Source organism: Colletes latitarsis, chromosome 14 (genome assembly GCF_051014445.1).
Source record: "Colletes latitarsis isolate SP2378_abdomen chromosome 14, iyColLati1, whole genome shotgun sequence".
Taxonomy (NCBI): domain Eukaryota; kingdom Metazoa; phylum Arthropoda; class Insecta; order Hymenoptera; family Colletidae; genus Colletes; species Colletes latitarsis.
Genome location: NC_135147.1, coordinates 14499731 through 14518457, shown reverse-complemented (window position 1 = coordinate 14518457; position 18727 = coordinate 14499731). Strand labels below are relative to the sequence as shown.

Below are 18727 nucleotides of genomic sequence, written 5' to 3'. Positions count from 1 at the left end.
AGTATTGCTGCTTTACTTTCAAGAATATAATGAAACTCGCGTTTTTGTATATGTTGATGATCACAGTATACGTTATTCAGGTGGTTACAAGTTCTTAGAAAATCCAGGCAAAAAAAAAACAGTTTTCGTTGCCGCGTGAATCATAAACCGCGCTGACCATTTTTTCGCCAAAACGGGTCAAATAACCCAGCTACGGTAGATAGAATAGAGTACACATATTTCTCAAGGAAAACAAATAAAACGAGAAGTAAATATTGAAAAATACACTGTATGCATGTTTTAAGAAAAGCTGTAAAGTTTGATAGCGATGTGATAACGTTTAAATATGTAAAACTTGTACAGAAGTTTGAAAATGATCAAATTGACCGATAGTGGTAGGTTTAGTGTTAAGGAGACAAGTATTTACAGCTATTTAATATAAAACAATCATTAATTATTAGCAATTAAGATTCTGAAATTTATTTATATTACTGTCCCCCTCATATTAAGCAGATTCTATCTGACAAATGGTCGTTCTTGTTGGTGAGTCCACCTCTAAGAACAAAAGTTAATAAAAATAACTTACCTTTACAGAAAGAAATGCAACGACCAGTGCTGCTACATCAGACAACATATGAAAACTGTCAGCTATCAAAGCCATCGAGTTAGTTACATAACCCACTACTATTTCTACCAAGAAAAATAGAGCTGTGAGCCATAACATTGTCATTAGGCGACACTTCTTTCCTGTGTACCGACCCATCGTGTTTGTATGTCCCTAGAAGTAATTTTACAATCACATATATAATCTAGAAACAAAACATATTCATAAAATTTTATATTTTTAACGCTTTGATGACTTCTATATCTCATACATACACTGTTTTTCATGTATCGACATCAGTAATAGATACAAAAGCAACTGTTTTTTAGTGTTCCCTCTATATTCACAATTCGACTATCACTAAGCATACTGTATACAGGGTGTTCGACCACCCATGGGAAAAATTTTAATGGGGGATTCCAGAGGCCAAAATAAGACGAAAATCAAGAATACCAATTTGTTAATGAAGGCTTCGTTAAAAAGTTATTAACGTTTAAAGTTCCGACCGTACTGAATTTTTTTTTCGAAAATGCGCAAGATTTCGGGAGTATGTCTATTCACCAAAAATGATTCTAATTGACCCCCGCAACCGAAAATAATTTTTCCAAAACGATTTGAAATTTTTTTTTTCCGTTGAAAAATTTCACACCTCGAATTTTTTTCTAGAAAGTGGGTAGGATTTCGGGGGTATGCCTATTCACAAAAAATGATTGTAATTGATCCTCGCAAACGAAAATAATTTTTTCAGAATGATTTGAAATTTTTTTTTTCGTCGAAAAATTTAGGCACTTAATTAGATTTTCGATAAGGAATTTTTTTCTCGAAAGTGCGTAAGATTTCGGGGGTATGTGTAATGACCAAAAATGACTGTAATTGACCCCTGCAACCGAAAATAATTTTTTTAGAATGATTTGAAATTTTTGAATTTAATTGTTAATAACTTTTTAACGAAGCCTCCATCAACAAATTGGTATTCTTGATTTTCATCTCATTTTGGCCTCTAGAATCCCCCATTAAAATTTTTCCCATGGGTGGCCGAACACCCTGTATAACAGTAAGAAGAATGATTTTAGAATACCATGGAAATGTAAACAAACTGAAAATAGGGGAGACTGATCACGATTCTAACACTTTGAATTACAATAGGATTACGTACAAATTATTCCGCTTATAACAATTCTTGTACAAATACACTTACTGACAACAATTAAGAAACAGTAGTTTAAGAATTATTGTATAATTTTCATCTATTTCAAGTATTAAATACAATAGTTTTTTTTCAAATACAATTGTATTTATAAAGATTACTATTAATACTGTAATTTTTTATTTAGTATTAAGTTTTTTAATACTAAAAAACAAAAAATAGCTGGCACATATTCCGAGATTTTTAGTTTTCTTTCTGGCATTTTTATAACATAGTTTGCGTTAAATATGAACAGGAAAGCAATATTTAACAGAAGCTGAAAATCTAAATGTTTAAGAAAGGCCAATAAAAAATTGACATGGCAAAAGTATTTAGTGTGAATTTTCGTATTATCACGAAAATTATTAAACGATTTGATGAATATGAAATTGTTAAAATGACATCACGAACTGGCAGACTGCGAAAAACAACTCAAAAGCTAGATCGTCGATTACAAGTCTGATCCGTTTTACATAGTTTCCGAAATTAAAAATCACTTGGGTCTGACAAACATTAGTGGCAGGACAGTTAGCCGTCGTTTAAATGAAAATAAACATTTTTCACGCAAAGCATGCAAAAAACCACTTGTGTCGAAAAAGAATAGAGAAGTTCGGTTGAAGTTTGCTAAAAGACACTTTAATTGGATTACTACTGAGTAGTCAAAAATTCTATAGACCAATGAGAGTAAGTTCAACTTGTTTGGAAACGACTCTAGAAATAATGTACGACACCTTACTGTACACGGTGTGAAAGTGTTCCTCGCGTAACGGCCTGATTCATTAATACAAATAAAAGAAACAATGAATAGATTTGTGTATCGCGACATTTTACAAAATCATATGCTGCCATTTGCCAACGAAAAAATGTCATTAAAGTGATCATTTTAGCGCGATAATGATCCCAAACATTCTTCTAAATCAGATAAGTCAAGTCAATCTCCGAACTTAAACCCAACTTATCATTTATGGGATTATGTTGGAACACAATTGAGAAGTAATTCTTTTACAAATAAAGTAGAATTAATAGAAACAATCACGAAGGTATAACCAGAAATACCGGCTGAGTTTTGTATTCGGTTAACCCTGCGGAGGTCGTGATCTTGAAAGTTTCATACGAGGTCGCGATATATTTGATAGAGATACAGTTACTTAACATTGTAAAAAAAATCAGCAAAAATTAAAAAGAGTATATTTTCATAAAAATACATGTAGTTACAAATCTGTTTAACATAAATTAGGGAGAATTTTCAGTCGATGGATTTTTAATATTGCCATAACAGTTGTCACAAATAATATTATTATGCTCAGGACATTGTGGCGTCGCCTCCCATGCTCGCCACCAGAGGGGTCGCGCTCTCACAAGCGCTCGACCAACCCCTCCGTTGCTATATATACACTTCTTGAACGACTTCCCAATATCCCGTCGTCTAAGGCCGGGCCTGCTAGAAAGCCTTACTGATGAGTCCACTAGCAGGCCCGGACGAGAAACGGCCCCCCGCCCCCCGCCTTTCCTTTTCCGCCCTCCTACAGAATTCTCACGAGCAGACCCACGCTGCAGCGAAGCAATGCCACAACATAAATACTTTTCACAGCATTTGCAAAAATATTTTGATAGTCGAGTCTCCTTAGATGAAAAACAGGTGGAACATCTTTTTCTTTTGGTGCTTGCGGTCGGCATATCACTACCTGAGTTGTCAGCATTCTCCTCATGGTGTTTTTGAAACTTTTGAAGTTTTAGGTGTAAAAGCTTATGCAAACCTGTAGTAACCTCTGATAATCTTGCTATTTGATCCAACAGTAACTGCGTTACAAGGTTCCTAATAAATAATCTACGTCGTATTTTCACATTTTGATTTAGCATGAGAACAATATGTGCATTCCTCCAATATTCAGAATTGTATAAAATATAACCATAGGCCATCGTCTGCTGTTTCTGGCTACGTTATATGCACCAACCATTTAGTCCACAGTGTCAACCCCTGACTTGGTTTCATTATAATATTCTATTATATTTGGCTTTCGCGAATCTGAATTTACTAAATCATCAAAGTGCATACTCGAAGCTAAAATAACGTTTTTCCCTTTCTTGGGTACACGAAACACAAGGATACAATCTGCACCAAAAGCAAATAAGTTGGACTTCTCAGGTCTGTCTTTCGTACAGACTAAGTCTGGTGGTAGTTATCTTTTATTTTTTCAAACTGTGCCAATGTATGAAAGTCTGTTCTTTTTCAAGTCAGCGATGAGATTCATGTCAGTAAATCAATTGTCAGCAGTAATGTTACGACCTGAATTATGAATAGGTTCTGCGAGTCTCTTGACTACGTCCACTGGTTTATTACTAACAAAATAGGGGCATTTGGGTTGCTTTCCTGCGTATATTTCAAGATTTCCTGTGTATAGAATTTTGGAATCGACCATACAAAAGGTTTTGATACCATATTTATTGGGTTTAGAGGGAATGTATTGTCTAAATCCGCATCTCCCACTAAAACCAGCCAACATTTCATCTATAGTTACATTTGGTCCCATGGAGTAACATGCTTTACAATTTTCTACAAATAAAGAAAATACTTCTTTTACTGCTTTTAGTCGTTCGGAGCGTGTACTTTTGTCATCGAATCTGATACTATTATGGAGAAATCTAAATCTGCGTAAAGGCATTGAAAGTTTAAAAAGTTCAATTCTACTCCCATTTGTAACCCATAAATCCTGTAAATTCAGCCTATTACTGCGATATAAGCCAGCAAGATACAAAAGTCCCAAAAATGCTTTTAGTTCCATTTTGTCTGTTTGTATTGCATCTCTGTCTCTTGAGTAATTATCAGAAATGGAATCTATACATTTACATGTGTATAATAAAATTACACCCAGAATATCTTCTGAAATAAAACAACTCCAACATTCATATTCTGTCTTTGCATTTTTTGCTTTTTGTCGAACTATAGGTAATTGGCACAATATATTCTGCAGCTGTCTCCTAACTTGTCTTCGTGCTTTCTTTTTCCACTTTGTTATTTTATTTTTTTCCAAAAAATACTCTCTATTCGTGACTATTTTATTTTCATTCTCACTTACGCTGCTTTCGTTACTAGAAACATCCTGTACACTGTCAGAACTGCTCGATCGCATTTCCACACAATCATTTTCATCCACGTCACTTTCATTCTCAAATTCTGTTCCCACATTTTCATCGTTGGAGTCAAATGACATTCGCCGTAGTTCTTTAAGATGTCTTAGATCATTGAAATTATCTACTTTGTTAGCCATTTTCAAAAAGAAAACTTAAAATAACACCGAAGATCTCGGTATCTCATACCGCGTCGAACTAGCAATTGTTTTTAATAGGTATACTCAACGTGGTAAAGTTGTACGGGGCCTCGCTTCAGTAATAACTAAAAAAATGTTTTTAATTTATATGTCAGATTAGCCACAACCTCTGCAGGGTAAATCGAATCAATGCCACGCAGATGTCATGCACTTATCAAATCCAACGCGTTATTATATTACTATGATAAATACAGATATCTACATATTGTTGTGTATATTAAAAGTGGTTACATAACTTAACCAATGTACAGTGGCCCACAAAAGTCTTTGTAGATGAAAGCAAAATTCATGGAACTTAAATTTGTGGCATCACCTCCCATGCTCGCCACTAAAGGGGTCGCGCTCTCACAAGCGCTCGACCACTCCTTGGATGCTATAATACAATCCTCGACTGACTTCCCAATATCCCAGTCGTCTAATGCAGGACCTGCTAGAAAGCCTTACTGATGAGTCCGCTAGCAGGCCCAGATGAAACGCGTCCTCTCTTTTCTTTTTCTGTCCTACGATTCTCACGAGTTCCTATCCGCAGCAAAGTAGCGCCACAAATTTATTGGTATTTTAATAATATTTTAAAAAAATATAATTATACGTAAATAAAATACAATTCTCAATTTTTAAACTGTAATATGTGTTCAGGCGTACAGCTGAGCCCACGAGGTTGTCTGCGCACTTTATGGCTACAGCTAGCGTGTCTTCTTTCGTTAACAAAGACAACAGTCGAACCAATCTCGAGTCCCCGACCGACCCATTGTTCCATAATTCCTTACCCTAAAAGCGCAACATTTGCAACGCACGTGAGCTGCCGTCAGCCACTCTAACATGTTTTTTTTTTTTTTACACTACATTGTTTTCGACACCAGGGACCTCTGGAACTCTCCCCGAACGGAAAATTCCTACACCATGCATCTCCCCTTACAGTTAGAAATAGTCACACCCATTACCATCGTCAACCACTAATCAGTTAAAATTTGTACATCCCCATCCACAACAATTCCCACCAATAGCAATAGAACCGAGATTATGTAAACCGCGAGCATCGCCAAAAATGTCACTTGTTCTTCCAAATCGTCAATCGGAACAAACCGAATAAAGAACATACAAAAAACCGCTCTCAGTGCATTATTTATACATAACCTGCTCCGACGATATTAATTTGCCGAACGAGCAAGCCGGGTTCGCGACTTGAGAATGTACAATTCTTAAAAGAAAGTCCGCGATACATATCCGGTACAATATGTACAAATCAAATAAAATTATATTTCTTTGAGTAAATGGGAAATATTTATTACATAGTATAAGCGACGGTACACAAAAGTCTTCGTACAGTTAGTAGCATGGTCTATTGATACTGTAATTAGAGTTTTCTAATATTTAGTAGGGTAATCTTTTAATCGGATTACAGCTTGCAATCGTCTAGGCATGGATTTAATCAAGTTGAAAGTAATCTCATTACTACCATTGTTCTATTCTGACTGTAACATCTGTTTTAACTCCTCACGATTTGAAACTGACCTCTGATTCTTGTGTTTAATTCCTTCCACAGATGCTCGATCGGATTGAGATCTGGGGACTGGGGAGGTGTAGCTGTTATGCGAAGAATATTAAAAATGACATTGCTGTACTAAATGAGATTTGTGTTTCGGGTCATTGTCTTTGTTGAGGATAGACTTTAATAATTTCGTTGTTATCAATGACACCTGTTTACAGCCAAATGCGAGAGAAGCAAGTGTGCGTGATAGGACTCTGGAAGGTTCTTCACAGTCAGTCTAGTTTAAACAGGCAAAGTAAACAGACATAAAAGTAAAATAACCGTTACAGGAAAACTAATAATTCAATTATTCGTTACATATGTATACGTATATGTATACATTAATGTTCTTTTTGTTCGTGTATACAGGGTGTTCGGCCACCCCTGGGAAAAATTTTAATGGGAGATTCTAGAGGCCAAAATAAGACGAAAATCAAGAATACCAATTTGTTGATGGAGGCTTCGTTAAAAAGTTATTAACAATTAAATTCAAAAATTTCAAATCGTTCTGGAAAAATATTTTCGGTTACGAAGGTCAATTACAAGCATTTTTAGTAAATAGACATACCCCCGAAATCCTACCCACTTTCTAGAAAAAAATTCGAAAAGGTTTGAAATTTTGCGACGGAAAAAAAAAATTTCAAATTGTTTTGGAAAAATTATTTTCAGTTGCGAGGATCAGTTACAATCATTTTTTATGAATAGATATACCCCCGAAATCTTGCGCATTTTCGAGAAAAAAATTCAGTACGAGCGGAACTTTAAACGTTAATAACTTTTTAACAGAGCCTCCATCAACAAATTGGTATTCTTGATTTTCGTCTTATTTTGGCCTCTAGAATCCCCCATTAAAATTTTTCCCAGGTGTGGCCGAACACCCTGTATTTATCGCGTTCATTTTGTATTATTTGTGTAAATATATGTGTATAAACACTCATTATCATAAGAGGTGTGTCTCCACTATTTTCAAGCATCTTCCGACTAAAAAATTAACAGTTTTGATAAAAATGGAAGTCCTCCAAAATCCCAAACTTTTTAAATGAATAAACTTATCCATAATTCCGTTGATAATGTGTAAATTGCCTGTTCCTTTAGCAGTTATACAGCCCCATACTATTATGAAATCACCACCACTTTTAACGCTCGGTTGTGAATTTTGTCTGTCGAGTTCTGTTCTTGCTTTTCCCCACACTTTTTTCTTTCTATCGGATCCAAAAATATTATATTTGCTTTCGTCAGCATATATTGTCTTCTCTGATGAGAATCGTCTAACGTGCACGTCAGTTCCAGTATATTCTTTCAATTCTTTAAGAGGATTCATTTTTATTTTTCGCGAAATAAAATTTTCGTCCATTATTCTAAGTTTCTTGGGTCGTCCCATACGAAGTTTAGTAGCTACACATTCTTCATCTTTGTACTTTTTTACAATATACTGTACCGTAGAATGGGGCTTTCTAATAATATTTCCAATTTCTCGAAACGATTCTTTTTGCTTAAATAAATTAATGACAATTTGTCGCTCTTCGATGGATGTTTCTTTTTACGATCCATATTTCTAAGCTTATTTTAACAGTGATGCGATCCTACTGCTGCTGAAACTTTATCGAGACATTTAACTGTTGATTTTCAGCATCAAAATGTCTCCGATCGTCATTTGTTTTAAGCATTTGAGCATCTATGTATGTATAACATTCTTCGATTGTACGAAGACTTTTGTAGAACGATGTTTTCACCATGTAATAAATATTCCTGGTTTCCACAAAGAAAAATTATTTAATTCGTTACGAATCTGTCCTATTTTGAAAAATAAGAAATCGCTATTAAAATATCAAAAAAATTAAATTAAACGAATTTCACTTTCGTGTACAAAGACTTGTGAGTCACTGCATGTTTCTTAATTTCTGTCACGCAACTTTTCTCTTATTTCTTCGATTCAATTTAATTGTGATCTTTGTAAATATATGTTAGAAAAAAACTCATTGTTCATTGGTGTATGAAATGTTATCTCATCATGTTATTATTAGTTTCAACCTATGTATCTTAGAAGATGAGAATATATCGAAATTACTAAATGATTACGTTATTTTTTAATTTTTGTCAGTGAGTGTATATTACCTACTTATTTAAAATTATTGAGTTACAGCTATTCTGTTATGTGTCACGGAATATTTGAGTTATTAAGTAAAAATGGCATGCGGAAAAAATGTTACAACCATCTCAAATTCAGTTCATCCTCAGGTCGATTGTAACAGCATTGGAACGATAGTGACACAAATCTAATTATAGAAAAGCAAACTATTTATTTAAATAGAACTTATTATTTAGAATATTTAATTAAATTCTATTTAAAAAAGACAAAATTGATGTTTTGGTATCTAGAAAGCTGAACAAATTAAAAATAATGCTGCTTCCTTTATTACATATTTTACAATAGAATTTACTTGCTCCTCGGTAAAAACTTTGTTCCAAGCCATGTATCCCATTGTTACTGGGGTACTAGTATCTTCTTTTTCAATATTCAGTCTTTCTTTTACATATCTTGAAAAGGATACACGACATGTATCATATTTTTGTGACAGTGATTCGAATAGATAATCCATTTTTTTCTATATTAATACAGGGTGTTTCCTTTTTTGCCCACCTTTTTTCGAGCACTAAAAAAATTATTATTTTTTCAGTAAGAAATCGAGGTCACCTTGATTTTTTTTAAATAGCATTGCATATTTTTTATTTCATATTATTATAGTTTGTGTTAAGACAAATTCAACGACCTGCTATAGCATGACCTTCGGATGATCTTAAACTGAGAAAATTGAGTTCAATCAGCAAAAACGATCAAAGATGAAAATTGTTTTATTTTAAGATACATCAATCGCCAAATTGATAAGTTTATTTCAAAAAATTATATCATTAAATAAATTCAACGAAAACAAGGGTACCAGGTCAGCTATGAGGATGAATCTTGAAAGTTTAAATAATCCAGTTCATAATAACTTGTGACAAAATTATGTTGCAACCTATGTTCAAACTGGAATCCATCTTCTACAGCACAGAACTCCGCTCTCTGTACTACACCTCTAGTTGTCACATCAATTAACACATTTCTATCTATGTTACTACATGAATGTATTATGCGTTCTCGAAGATCTTGAACGTTGTCAATTGGTTTTTCGTAAACAATGGACTGCAGATGTCCCCAGAGATAAAAATCTAAAGGGGATATATCTGGAGAACGCGGTGACCAACGAATTGGACCATGTGTTCCTATCCAACGATTTTCGAACTTAAAATCGAGATACTGACGAAATATGCGGGCATTGTGGGCAGGGCATCCATCTTGTTGTAAATACATACTGTTTCTGATATTGAGAGGAATATTATCTAATAAACCTGGGAGTTCTTCTCGCAGAAAGTTAAGATATCGCTGCCCTACTAAGTTTCCTTCGATGAAATATGGTCCGATTAAATAGCCATGTAAAATTCCGCACCAGACATTGACACTAATTCGAACTTGAAAATTACGTTCTCGTATCCAGTGTGGATTTTCCACAGCTCAATAATGTTGATTACGACGATTAATGATGCCGTTATTTGTAAAACATGATTTGTCGGTCCACAGAATTTTCATTAATATTTCAGGATCGTCTTCCAAAATAGTAGATAGCCACGCACAGAATGTCAATCGTCGAGGTCCATCAGTATCACGTAGTTGCTGGACTAACGTCATTTTGAATGGATGATACTTATACTTCTTCAAAATAACATGAGCACTTTTTACGGACATGTTCAATTCGTTTGCTACTTGTCGAATAGACGCATGCGGATGAACTTCAAAATAACTCAATACTAGTATAACGTTCTCCTCGTTAGTAACAGTTTTCTTACGTGCGGTAGTATTCTTTTCGCCAGGAAATTTACCATAGCGAAGTAGTGATTTTTCAAGATAACGAAAAGTATTCGCAGAAGGACAAACTCTATTCAAGAACCGTTCTCTGTATAAAACTACTGCTTTGCATGCATTTCTTCCACATTCGTTGAAGACAGCTAACATGTCATATCGTTCTCTTTTTGAAAACTTATTCATTTTTATACGATAAGTTATAAGAAGGCACACGATACTACGACTGGGTTACGACTGGATTAATAATACCTTCCTCTCGTTCGACCTTTGTTTCATCCGCTCATCATTTTGTTTCTCTCCTCGGCTATTGTTGCCCGCCTTCAGACGTTCACGCTCGCCCCACATACACACATGCATACACTCTTTCTTACAGTACTAAACTGCCAGCAAGTTAGTAAATGGTTGAAAATCTAATAGCAGCCTTATGATGAAAGTAAACACTAGATTATCGTAAAGCTGCAACGGAATTCTGTGATAAACATTATTTCGAATACGCATATCGTTTCTGCTGATTGAAGTCAATTTTCTCAGTTCAAGGTCATCCGAAGGTCATGCTATAGTAGGTCGTTGAATTCGTCTTAATACAAGCTATAATAATATGAAGTAAAAAATATGCAATGCTATTTAAAAAAATCAAGGTGACCTCGATTTCTTACTGAAAAAATAATAATTTTTTAAAATTCAGATTCATTTTTTTGTCAGATTAACAGAAGTGCTCGAAAAAAGGTGAGCAAAAGTTAAGGAAACACCCTGTATATGCATTTTCATATGATTTTATATCGTTCATTTCTTTATCAAATTTTCTAACTTTTGTACAAGGCATTCTAAAAGATTTTTAATTATGATTTTAAGTTATATAAATTCTAAATTTATTAATTAACTTAATTTGAATGGTTCTTACTTAAATTATAAGACTAAGAAAATATGGAGAATAACTGAACCAATAACCACTAGTTTTGTATGAATCATTATTACTAAGAATATAAGAGAATATTACAAAATAAACATTAGAGTTATTTTTATCACAGTTAGAAGTAATATAAGAAAGAAAGAATAGATTGACTCGATTTTGCACCACGTCCAATACTTGGCAGTATTTAATATATCATTTATTTTTAATATTTTGTCCACAACCCTTTTACTTTTGAAACTGCACTAATTCGCTTCAGCATACTTTCTATTACTTTTCTACAATAATCCGGAGAATCATATCATATGAATTATGCATTTGTTTTTTTAGTAAACCCCATAGATTCTCTATGAGATTAAGATCGGGGTTCTGTGCAGGCTAATCCAAAAGAGAAAATTTGTTAGCACTGAGCCAATTTTTCATACGTTCAGCAATATGCTTAGGGCCTTGGTCATGCATGAAAATTACGTTTTCTTCTTCGAAAGGCATATTTTCAACGACATTTAAGACATCTTGTAAAACATCCTTGTACATATACTGATTCATGATGCCATTAATTCGGTGCAGTGAACCAACGCCAAATGGTGTTGGACACCTCCAAAGCATTATGAATCCGCCTCTATGTTTTACAGTTTGTTTTACATGTTGTGGTTTAGGGGTTTCATTTTTACTAATTCATCTCCAAGACATACCAACTGAACAAATTCTGTTAATTTTGGTCTCGTTTGACCACATGACCATCATTCAACAATGATATATTTTGGCAAATTCCAAACGAAGTTTAATATTTTCCTTCGATAATAATGACTTCTTTTTTTTCTTAATGCATCTAAATTTGTCTCTTTTAACACTAAATTGCCTAAGGAAGTCATTTTGACTGCTTTTCAATTTCAATTAGAAAAACAATTATGTATATAATGACACAGTTTCTTAGAATTTTGTGACTTCTTATACAACGTATAAATGCGTTTATTAATAATTGTAGTTGCCTCCCCCCTCCTTCATTTTCGATATATACATATATATGTGTTATACCTATATTGCCCAAAAGCAGTCATTTTGACTACTTGGGAAATTTTAAATAATCAAATGACTTTTATTATTGAATTGAGTAAATTTCTTATATGACCCGATGGGCTCTGGATTGGAATAACAGTTTATATTTTTTTTTGATTACCGTCACATGATAACATACAAGTTCATGATAAATTGTCGTCCCCCTTCAACGCGCTATAACGTAGTTCAGGGGGAAAGAAGGATCACTGACTGCTTGATGTCACAGCCCAGCATACTGTAACTATTATATATATCAATTGTGAAAATTGATAAAAGATTGAGACTTTGTTAAAAAGTTATTAACGTTTGAAGTTCCGCTCGTGCTGAATTTTTTTCTCGAATATGCGTAGGATTTCGGGGGGATGTCTATTCACCAAAAATGATTGTAATTGACCTCCACAACCGAAAATAATTTTTTCAGAACGATTTGAATTTTTTTTTTTTCGTCGAAAAATTTAAGGCAACCCTCTGTCGATTTTTCATAATAATTCCTTTTTCATTTTTAATACATTTGTTTGATGTCCTACAGAAAAATTGTTTAACAATGTTTTGTAGGTACCCATGAGCTCTACCTAAGAAAAAAGTTTCATTGAACTCTATTCACTACTGTAGGAGTTATGGCCATTTGAAAATTGGACAATTTTTATGTGGTTTTTCTCACTTTGCGGGGTCTAGGAACAACTTTTCGAATATTTTGAAATTTCTATATATTCTTTACCAAAATACGCGTTGTTTGCATTTTTAAACATTAAAATCCTTCAATCCATTCAGAAGTTATGACGTTTTAAAGATACGCAAGAAATTTTGGAGTGATATTTTTGGTCTAAAATTATATTTTCGATAAGGAATTTTTTTCTCGAAAGTGCGTAGGATTTCGAGGGTATGTGTATTCACCAAAAATGCTTATAATCGATCCCCGCAACCAAAAATAATTTTTCCAGAACGATTTGAGATTTTTTACTTTAATTTTTTAATAACTTTTTAACGAAGCTACCAGGAAATTGATATTCTTGATCTTCGTCTTATTTTGGCCTGTAGAATCTCCCATTAAAATTTTTTCCAGGGGTGACCGTTGTACCATTACACTTATGAAAACAAAAAATGTTTTCACCCCTGGGAAAAATTTCAATGGGGGATTCTAGAGGCTAAAATAAGACGAAAATCAAGAATATCAATTTCTTGATTGTGGCCTTGTTAAAAAGTTATTAACGTTTAATGTTCCGCCCGTAGAACGAAAATCTGCGAACAGCTGCGTACGTGTGATAATGGTTCTCACTCACAAAACTGTGAGGCTGTCGATACGTCAGTAACTAGAGTTTCTCATGCTGAGTGAGAACTACTATCGCATTCACCAGCTGTTCGCAGACTGCCGTTCTACAGGCGGAACTTTAAATATTAATAATTTTTTAATGAAGCTTCAGTCAACAAATTGGTATTTTTGATTTTCGTCTCATTTTGGCCTCTAGAATCTCTCATTAAAACTTTTCCCAGAGGTGGCCAAACACCCTGTATAAGAAAAAGATAATATGTTGATTTTTTTATTAAAACTTATTTTATGGATCTTATACGCGATAATCTGTTAAAAGAAAAAGTTTAGAAATAGTTTTCATTATACTGACAAATAAAATAAGAACTTCTAATCGAGTGTATGTAGTTATGATTATAAAAAAACTGTATTGATAATGAAAATATACAGTCTCCGAACCTTAATATCATAGAAAATATATGGAGGTAATTTTGCAGGGAGCTATACGAAGCTGGCAAATAATATTAATGCGTTAAAAAAGAGTGATATTACATGCATCGTCAGACTTAGAGTTACACAAAAGTTTGCCCAATTAAATGCTCGATGTGATAGAAAATAAAGACAAGCCTACCCATTATCAACATTAGAAAAAATGTAACAATCTTGTTTAATTATATACATTTTTTTTCCATTTTGAAAGATAGTATCATAATTTTGTCCAAGTGAAATTATATTATTCTGGTTTAAATAGAAAATTTATTGTAATATTCGTTTAGTTTAAACCGTTATGCCAGCAATTTTTAGAGTAGTTTATAATTTAATCCACCAATGTATATGAACAACAATAACATAATTTCACTTACGTAAACCGGGAGATACTCATTTCTGCCATTTGAGGAGAATACGGCACGCCAAATGCAACCCCTTCTCTATCTTGGCAAACTTTTAGTTGTCGCCTAGTCGAAACATTAGATGGCATTTATAGAATCACTCTGTCGACGATCGCATGATAGATCGGGGCGAATCTTCCGAAACATGTAACCTCGGCGTAGCTAACCTAGAGCGACCAATAGCATAAATTGCTATGAAATAACAATGCTCTGAATATAGCTCAGCGATATGTAAATGTTCTAATAGATCATAAAACTTCGTATCATTGTGTTTTAAAGTTGAATACCGATATATGTAACCAATATTTTGCAAATGTTATTTAAATAACATCAATATATTACACATATTTAACATGTCGTAATATGTAGCATAAAATGTTTGAAATATAATGTGTAAGATATAAAAATACGTCATTAGTATAAGTAACTTGAATGGTACCTGATGGTGCATGATCCGGTGTATGTGTTTACTCTGAAAGTAGTCAAACCTATTTTTTTCAACCAAACTATTAATTTTTTTATACGTCAATTGATACGCATTTTAATATTACAAACAAGTATTAAGGTACTTTTATCGAAAAATATTTATTTCAAAAAATACATTAACAATAAAGAAACAATAAACAAAAAAAAATGTAAAGTTAGGGTTCTGCACAGTTGAATAATAACAAATTAAAGTAAAAAATAACTTCTAAAGTAATTAATTTTGAATCTAAATGTCCTTGTACTGTACCTTTTTAGAGAGAATAAAGAGATGCATTCAATAACACATAAAAAAAAACTTCAGTTAGGTTAACCCTTTATAACCTAAATTATGTTTGGCGTTAAACAAAAATTATACAATATGACTATTGATAAATACTAATAACAAGATATAAATTGAAAGATAAAGAAGGAATTTTAAAAATGACCATTTTTGTCATTATCTAAAAATGAAAAATTCATGCAGCATTTTTCAGAGTATTTCCCAGAGAATAAAAAATGTCGTTGACACTTACCAAAAAAACAATGCAAAATTGATTAAAACTGAGTTCAAAACGTAAATATGATAGTGATTGGATCAAACTTATCGTTATGTTGCACCATCTCATTAAACCATCTACAAAATAGTTGATGAATAAATCAACAGGGGAGGTAAACTGAAGATTAAAATCGACCAAATCCAAAGTACCATATAATCCTTGCTATAATATACATGGGAATAACACTAACTTTTCTTTCTTTCAAAATTTAAATTACTATTCTTTCCGAAAATGGTTAAAATTAGATAAAATACATATACAGGGTGTTCGGCCACCCCTAAAAAAAATTTTAATGGGCGATTCTAGAGGCCAAAATAAGACGAAAATCAAGAATACCAATTTGTTGATGGAGGCTTCATTAAAAAGTTATTAACGTTTAAAGTTCCGGTCGTACTGAATTTTTTTCTCGAAACTGGATAGGATTTCAGAGGCATGTCTATTCACCAAAAATGATTGTAATTGACCCCCGCAACCGAAAATAATTTTTTCAAAACGATTTGAAATTTTTTTTTTTCGTCGAAAAATGTAGACACTTAATTAATTAGATTATCGGTAAGGAATTTTTGTCCCGAAAGTGCGTAGGATTTCGGGGGTATGAGCAATGACCAAAAATGATTGTAATTGACCCTTGCAACCGAAAATAACTTTTTTAGGATGATTTGAAAAAATTTTTTTTCGCCGAAAAATTTCAGCACCTACCCGATTTTTTTTCTCGAGAATGGATAGGAATTCGAAGGTATGTGTATTCACCAAAAATGGTTATAATTGATCCCCGCAACCGAAAATAATTTTTTCAGAATGATTTGAAATTTTTGAATTTAATTGTTAATAACTTTTTAACGAAGCCTCCAACAACAAATTGGTATTCTTGATTTTCGTCTTATTTTGGCCTCTAGAATCCCCCATTAAAATTTTTCCCAGGGGTGGCCGAACACCCTGTATTTATATATTTTTAAAGCAATGACAACTTGTAAAAAATCAAAGAAAAGAAATATTATTGTAGTTTTACAATAACTAGACAATCACAATTTTTATTACACGCGAAACTACATTCATGACATCCAGACAGTTTTAAATACTTTATATATGTATTAATTAAGAAAAGTGAAACCGAATTGGAAGTCATACTTGCTCGATCATATGAACGCGTCGGTAAACGCGTTGTTACGTATTGTTCTCATGTAGCAATAACATTGGTACTTTAGGTTTGTTCGATTTCATCCTCACGTCGTCTGAAAAAAAGATGATGAAACAAAATATACTAGAATTCGATCATCATCACGTTTATATTTTCGACTCATTTTTAACAACTTTCCTGTCATTTTTTGGAAAAGTGTTAGGAACATTTTTTGTTTATTGACAGACTCTCTGAAAGGTTTCATATGAATTTGTCATTTCCAGGCGATACAAAAAATGGGCATTTTTTAACATTCTCTTTTCAGTAAACACAAATTTTCAAGTGTATTCATCCTAGTATGAATATTTAGTATGAGATATTGTAAAATAGTTGTTTTATATTAATTGTAAATATTATAGTTACACACACTAGATCATGCAACGTCGAAAATTATTTAACACTTTGACTGCCACGTCACCCATATATGGGTGACAGGACTTTTAACAGTGGAACTAAAACAATTAATTCTCAAGTTGAAATGTTAAAGAAAATAAATTTTAATAAGCTTCGTAAATTTTAATGTGGTTACAAAAGTAACTACTACGACAACTTTTAAGTTACGTAGTTTACAATTGCCTAAAATCAAAGTTTTGGTCCTGTAAACAATTTTAGGATTTAAAGCCGCGTCTCCACTGCGTCGGCACGGCCGGGCCGTGCCACTGCTATGCACGGCTACGTGACAAAATTATTTCTTTTTCATTCGATTAATAGTGAAACGCAAAATTTCTTTCATAAACGATGTTGATTTTTCTCATTATAACAATTTTTTTATTCAATAAAAAATTAAGATCACCTTGATTTTTTTAGTAAAATTGAATTGTTTGTTTTTTTTCATAAATCGATGCATCTTTGTATCCTTTTGAAAAAAGTATTAGGGGCTTTAGGTCAAAAATTGAATAGGAAAAATTTAGGAAAAATTTTAATGGGCGATTCTAGAGGCCAAACTAAGACGAAAATTAAAAATACCAATTTGTTGATGGAGGCTTCGTTAAAAAGTTATTAACGTTTAAAGTTCCACTTGTACTCAATTTTTTTCTCGAAAATGCGCAAGATTTCGGGGGTATGTCTATTTACCAAAAATTATTGTAATTGACCCCCCAACCGAAAATAATTTTCCCAGAACAATTTGAAATTTTTTAATTTTGTCGAAAAATCTGTCCAACTTCCTAAATTTTTTTCTCGAAAGTGGGTAGGATTTCGAAGGGCATGTCCAATGGCCAAAAATGATTGTGATTGACCTCTCTAGCTAAAAATAATTTTTTTAGAACGATTTGAAATTTTTTTTTCACCGAAACATTTAGGCACCTACCTACCCCCTGTCGATTTTTCTTAAAAATTCGTTTTAATTTTTAGTAATTTTGTTTGACGCTCTACAGACAAGTTGTGCAATACTTTTTTGTAGGTATCCATGAACTCTACTTCCCTCCAAAATTTCAATGAAATATATTCACTATTGTAGGAGTTATGACTGTTTAAAAATTGTATCATTTTTATGGGGTTTTTCTCATTTTGCGGGGTCAAGGAATAACTTCTTGAACATTTTTGGAATTTTCACATATTCTTCACCAAAAACATTAAAATCGCCCAATCCGTTCTGGAGTTATGACATTTTAAAGATTCGCATGATTTCTGGGAAGCATTTCTGGCCTCACATTAGATTTTTGGTAAGGAATTTTTTTTCTCGAAAATGCGTTGGATTTCGGGGGTATGTGTAATGACTAAAAATTATTGTAATCGACTCTTGCAACCGAAAATAATTTTTGTAGAACGATTTCAAATTTTTTAATTAAATTTTTTAATAACTTTTTGATAGGTTTTCGTCAAATTAAATAACGTGCGACAGAAACCGCGAGAACATTCTAGTAAACACGTAACTTCCTTTAATTACCTTTCGTTTGG

The 18727-nt window shown here is 33.0% G+C and overlaps 1 protein-coding gene across 2 annotated transcripts in view; it reads right to left on the bottom strand.

The window, feature by feature from the left end:
- The window catches only part of Znt63c (solute carrier family 30 member 1), a 266383-nt gene that overhangs the window by 187438 nt on the left and 60218 nt on the right, over positions 1–18727 (bottom strand). Inside the window, exons 2-3 of one of the 2 annotated variants that reach the window (XM_076781357.1) lie at positions 14603–14796; positions 566–757 (exon numbers count right to left, since the gene is read on the bottom strand). In XM_076781357.1, the coding sequence (XP_076637472.1) occupies positions 566–742 (177 nt within the window). In that variant the 5' untranslated portion in view covers positions 743–757; positions 14603–14796. The remainder of the gene's footprint in view (positions 1–565; positions 758–14602; positions 14797–18727) is intronic. The other variant, XM_076781356.1, reaches the window with a different exon arrangement.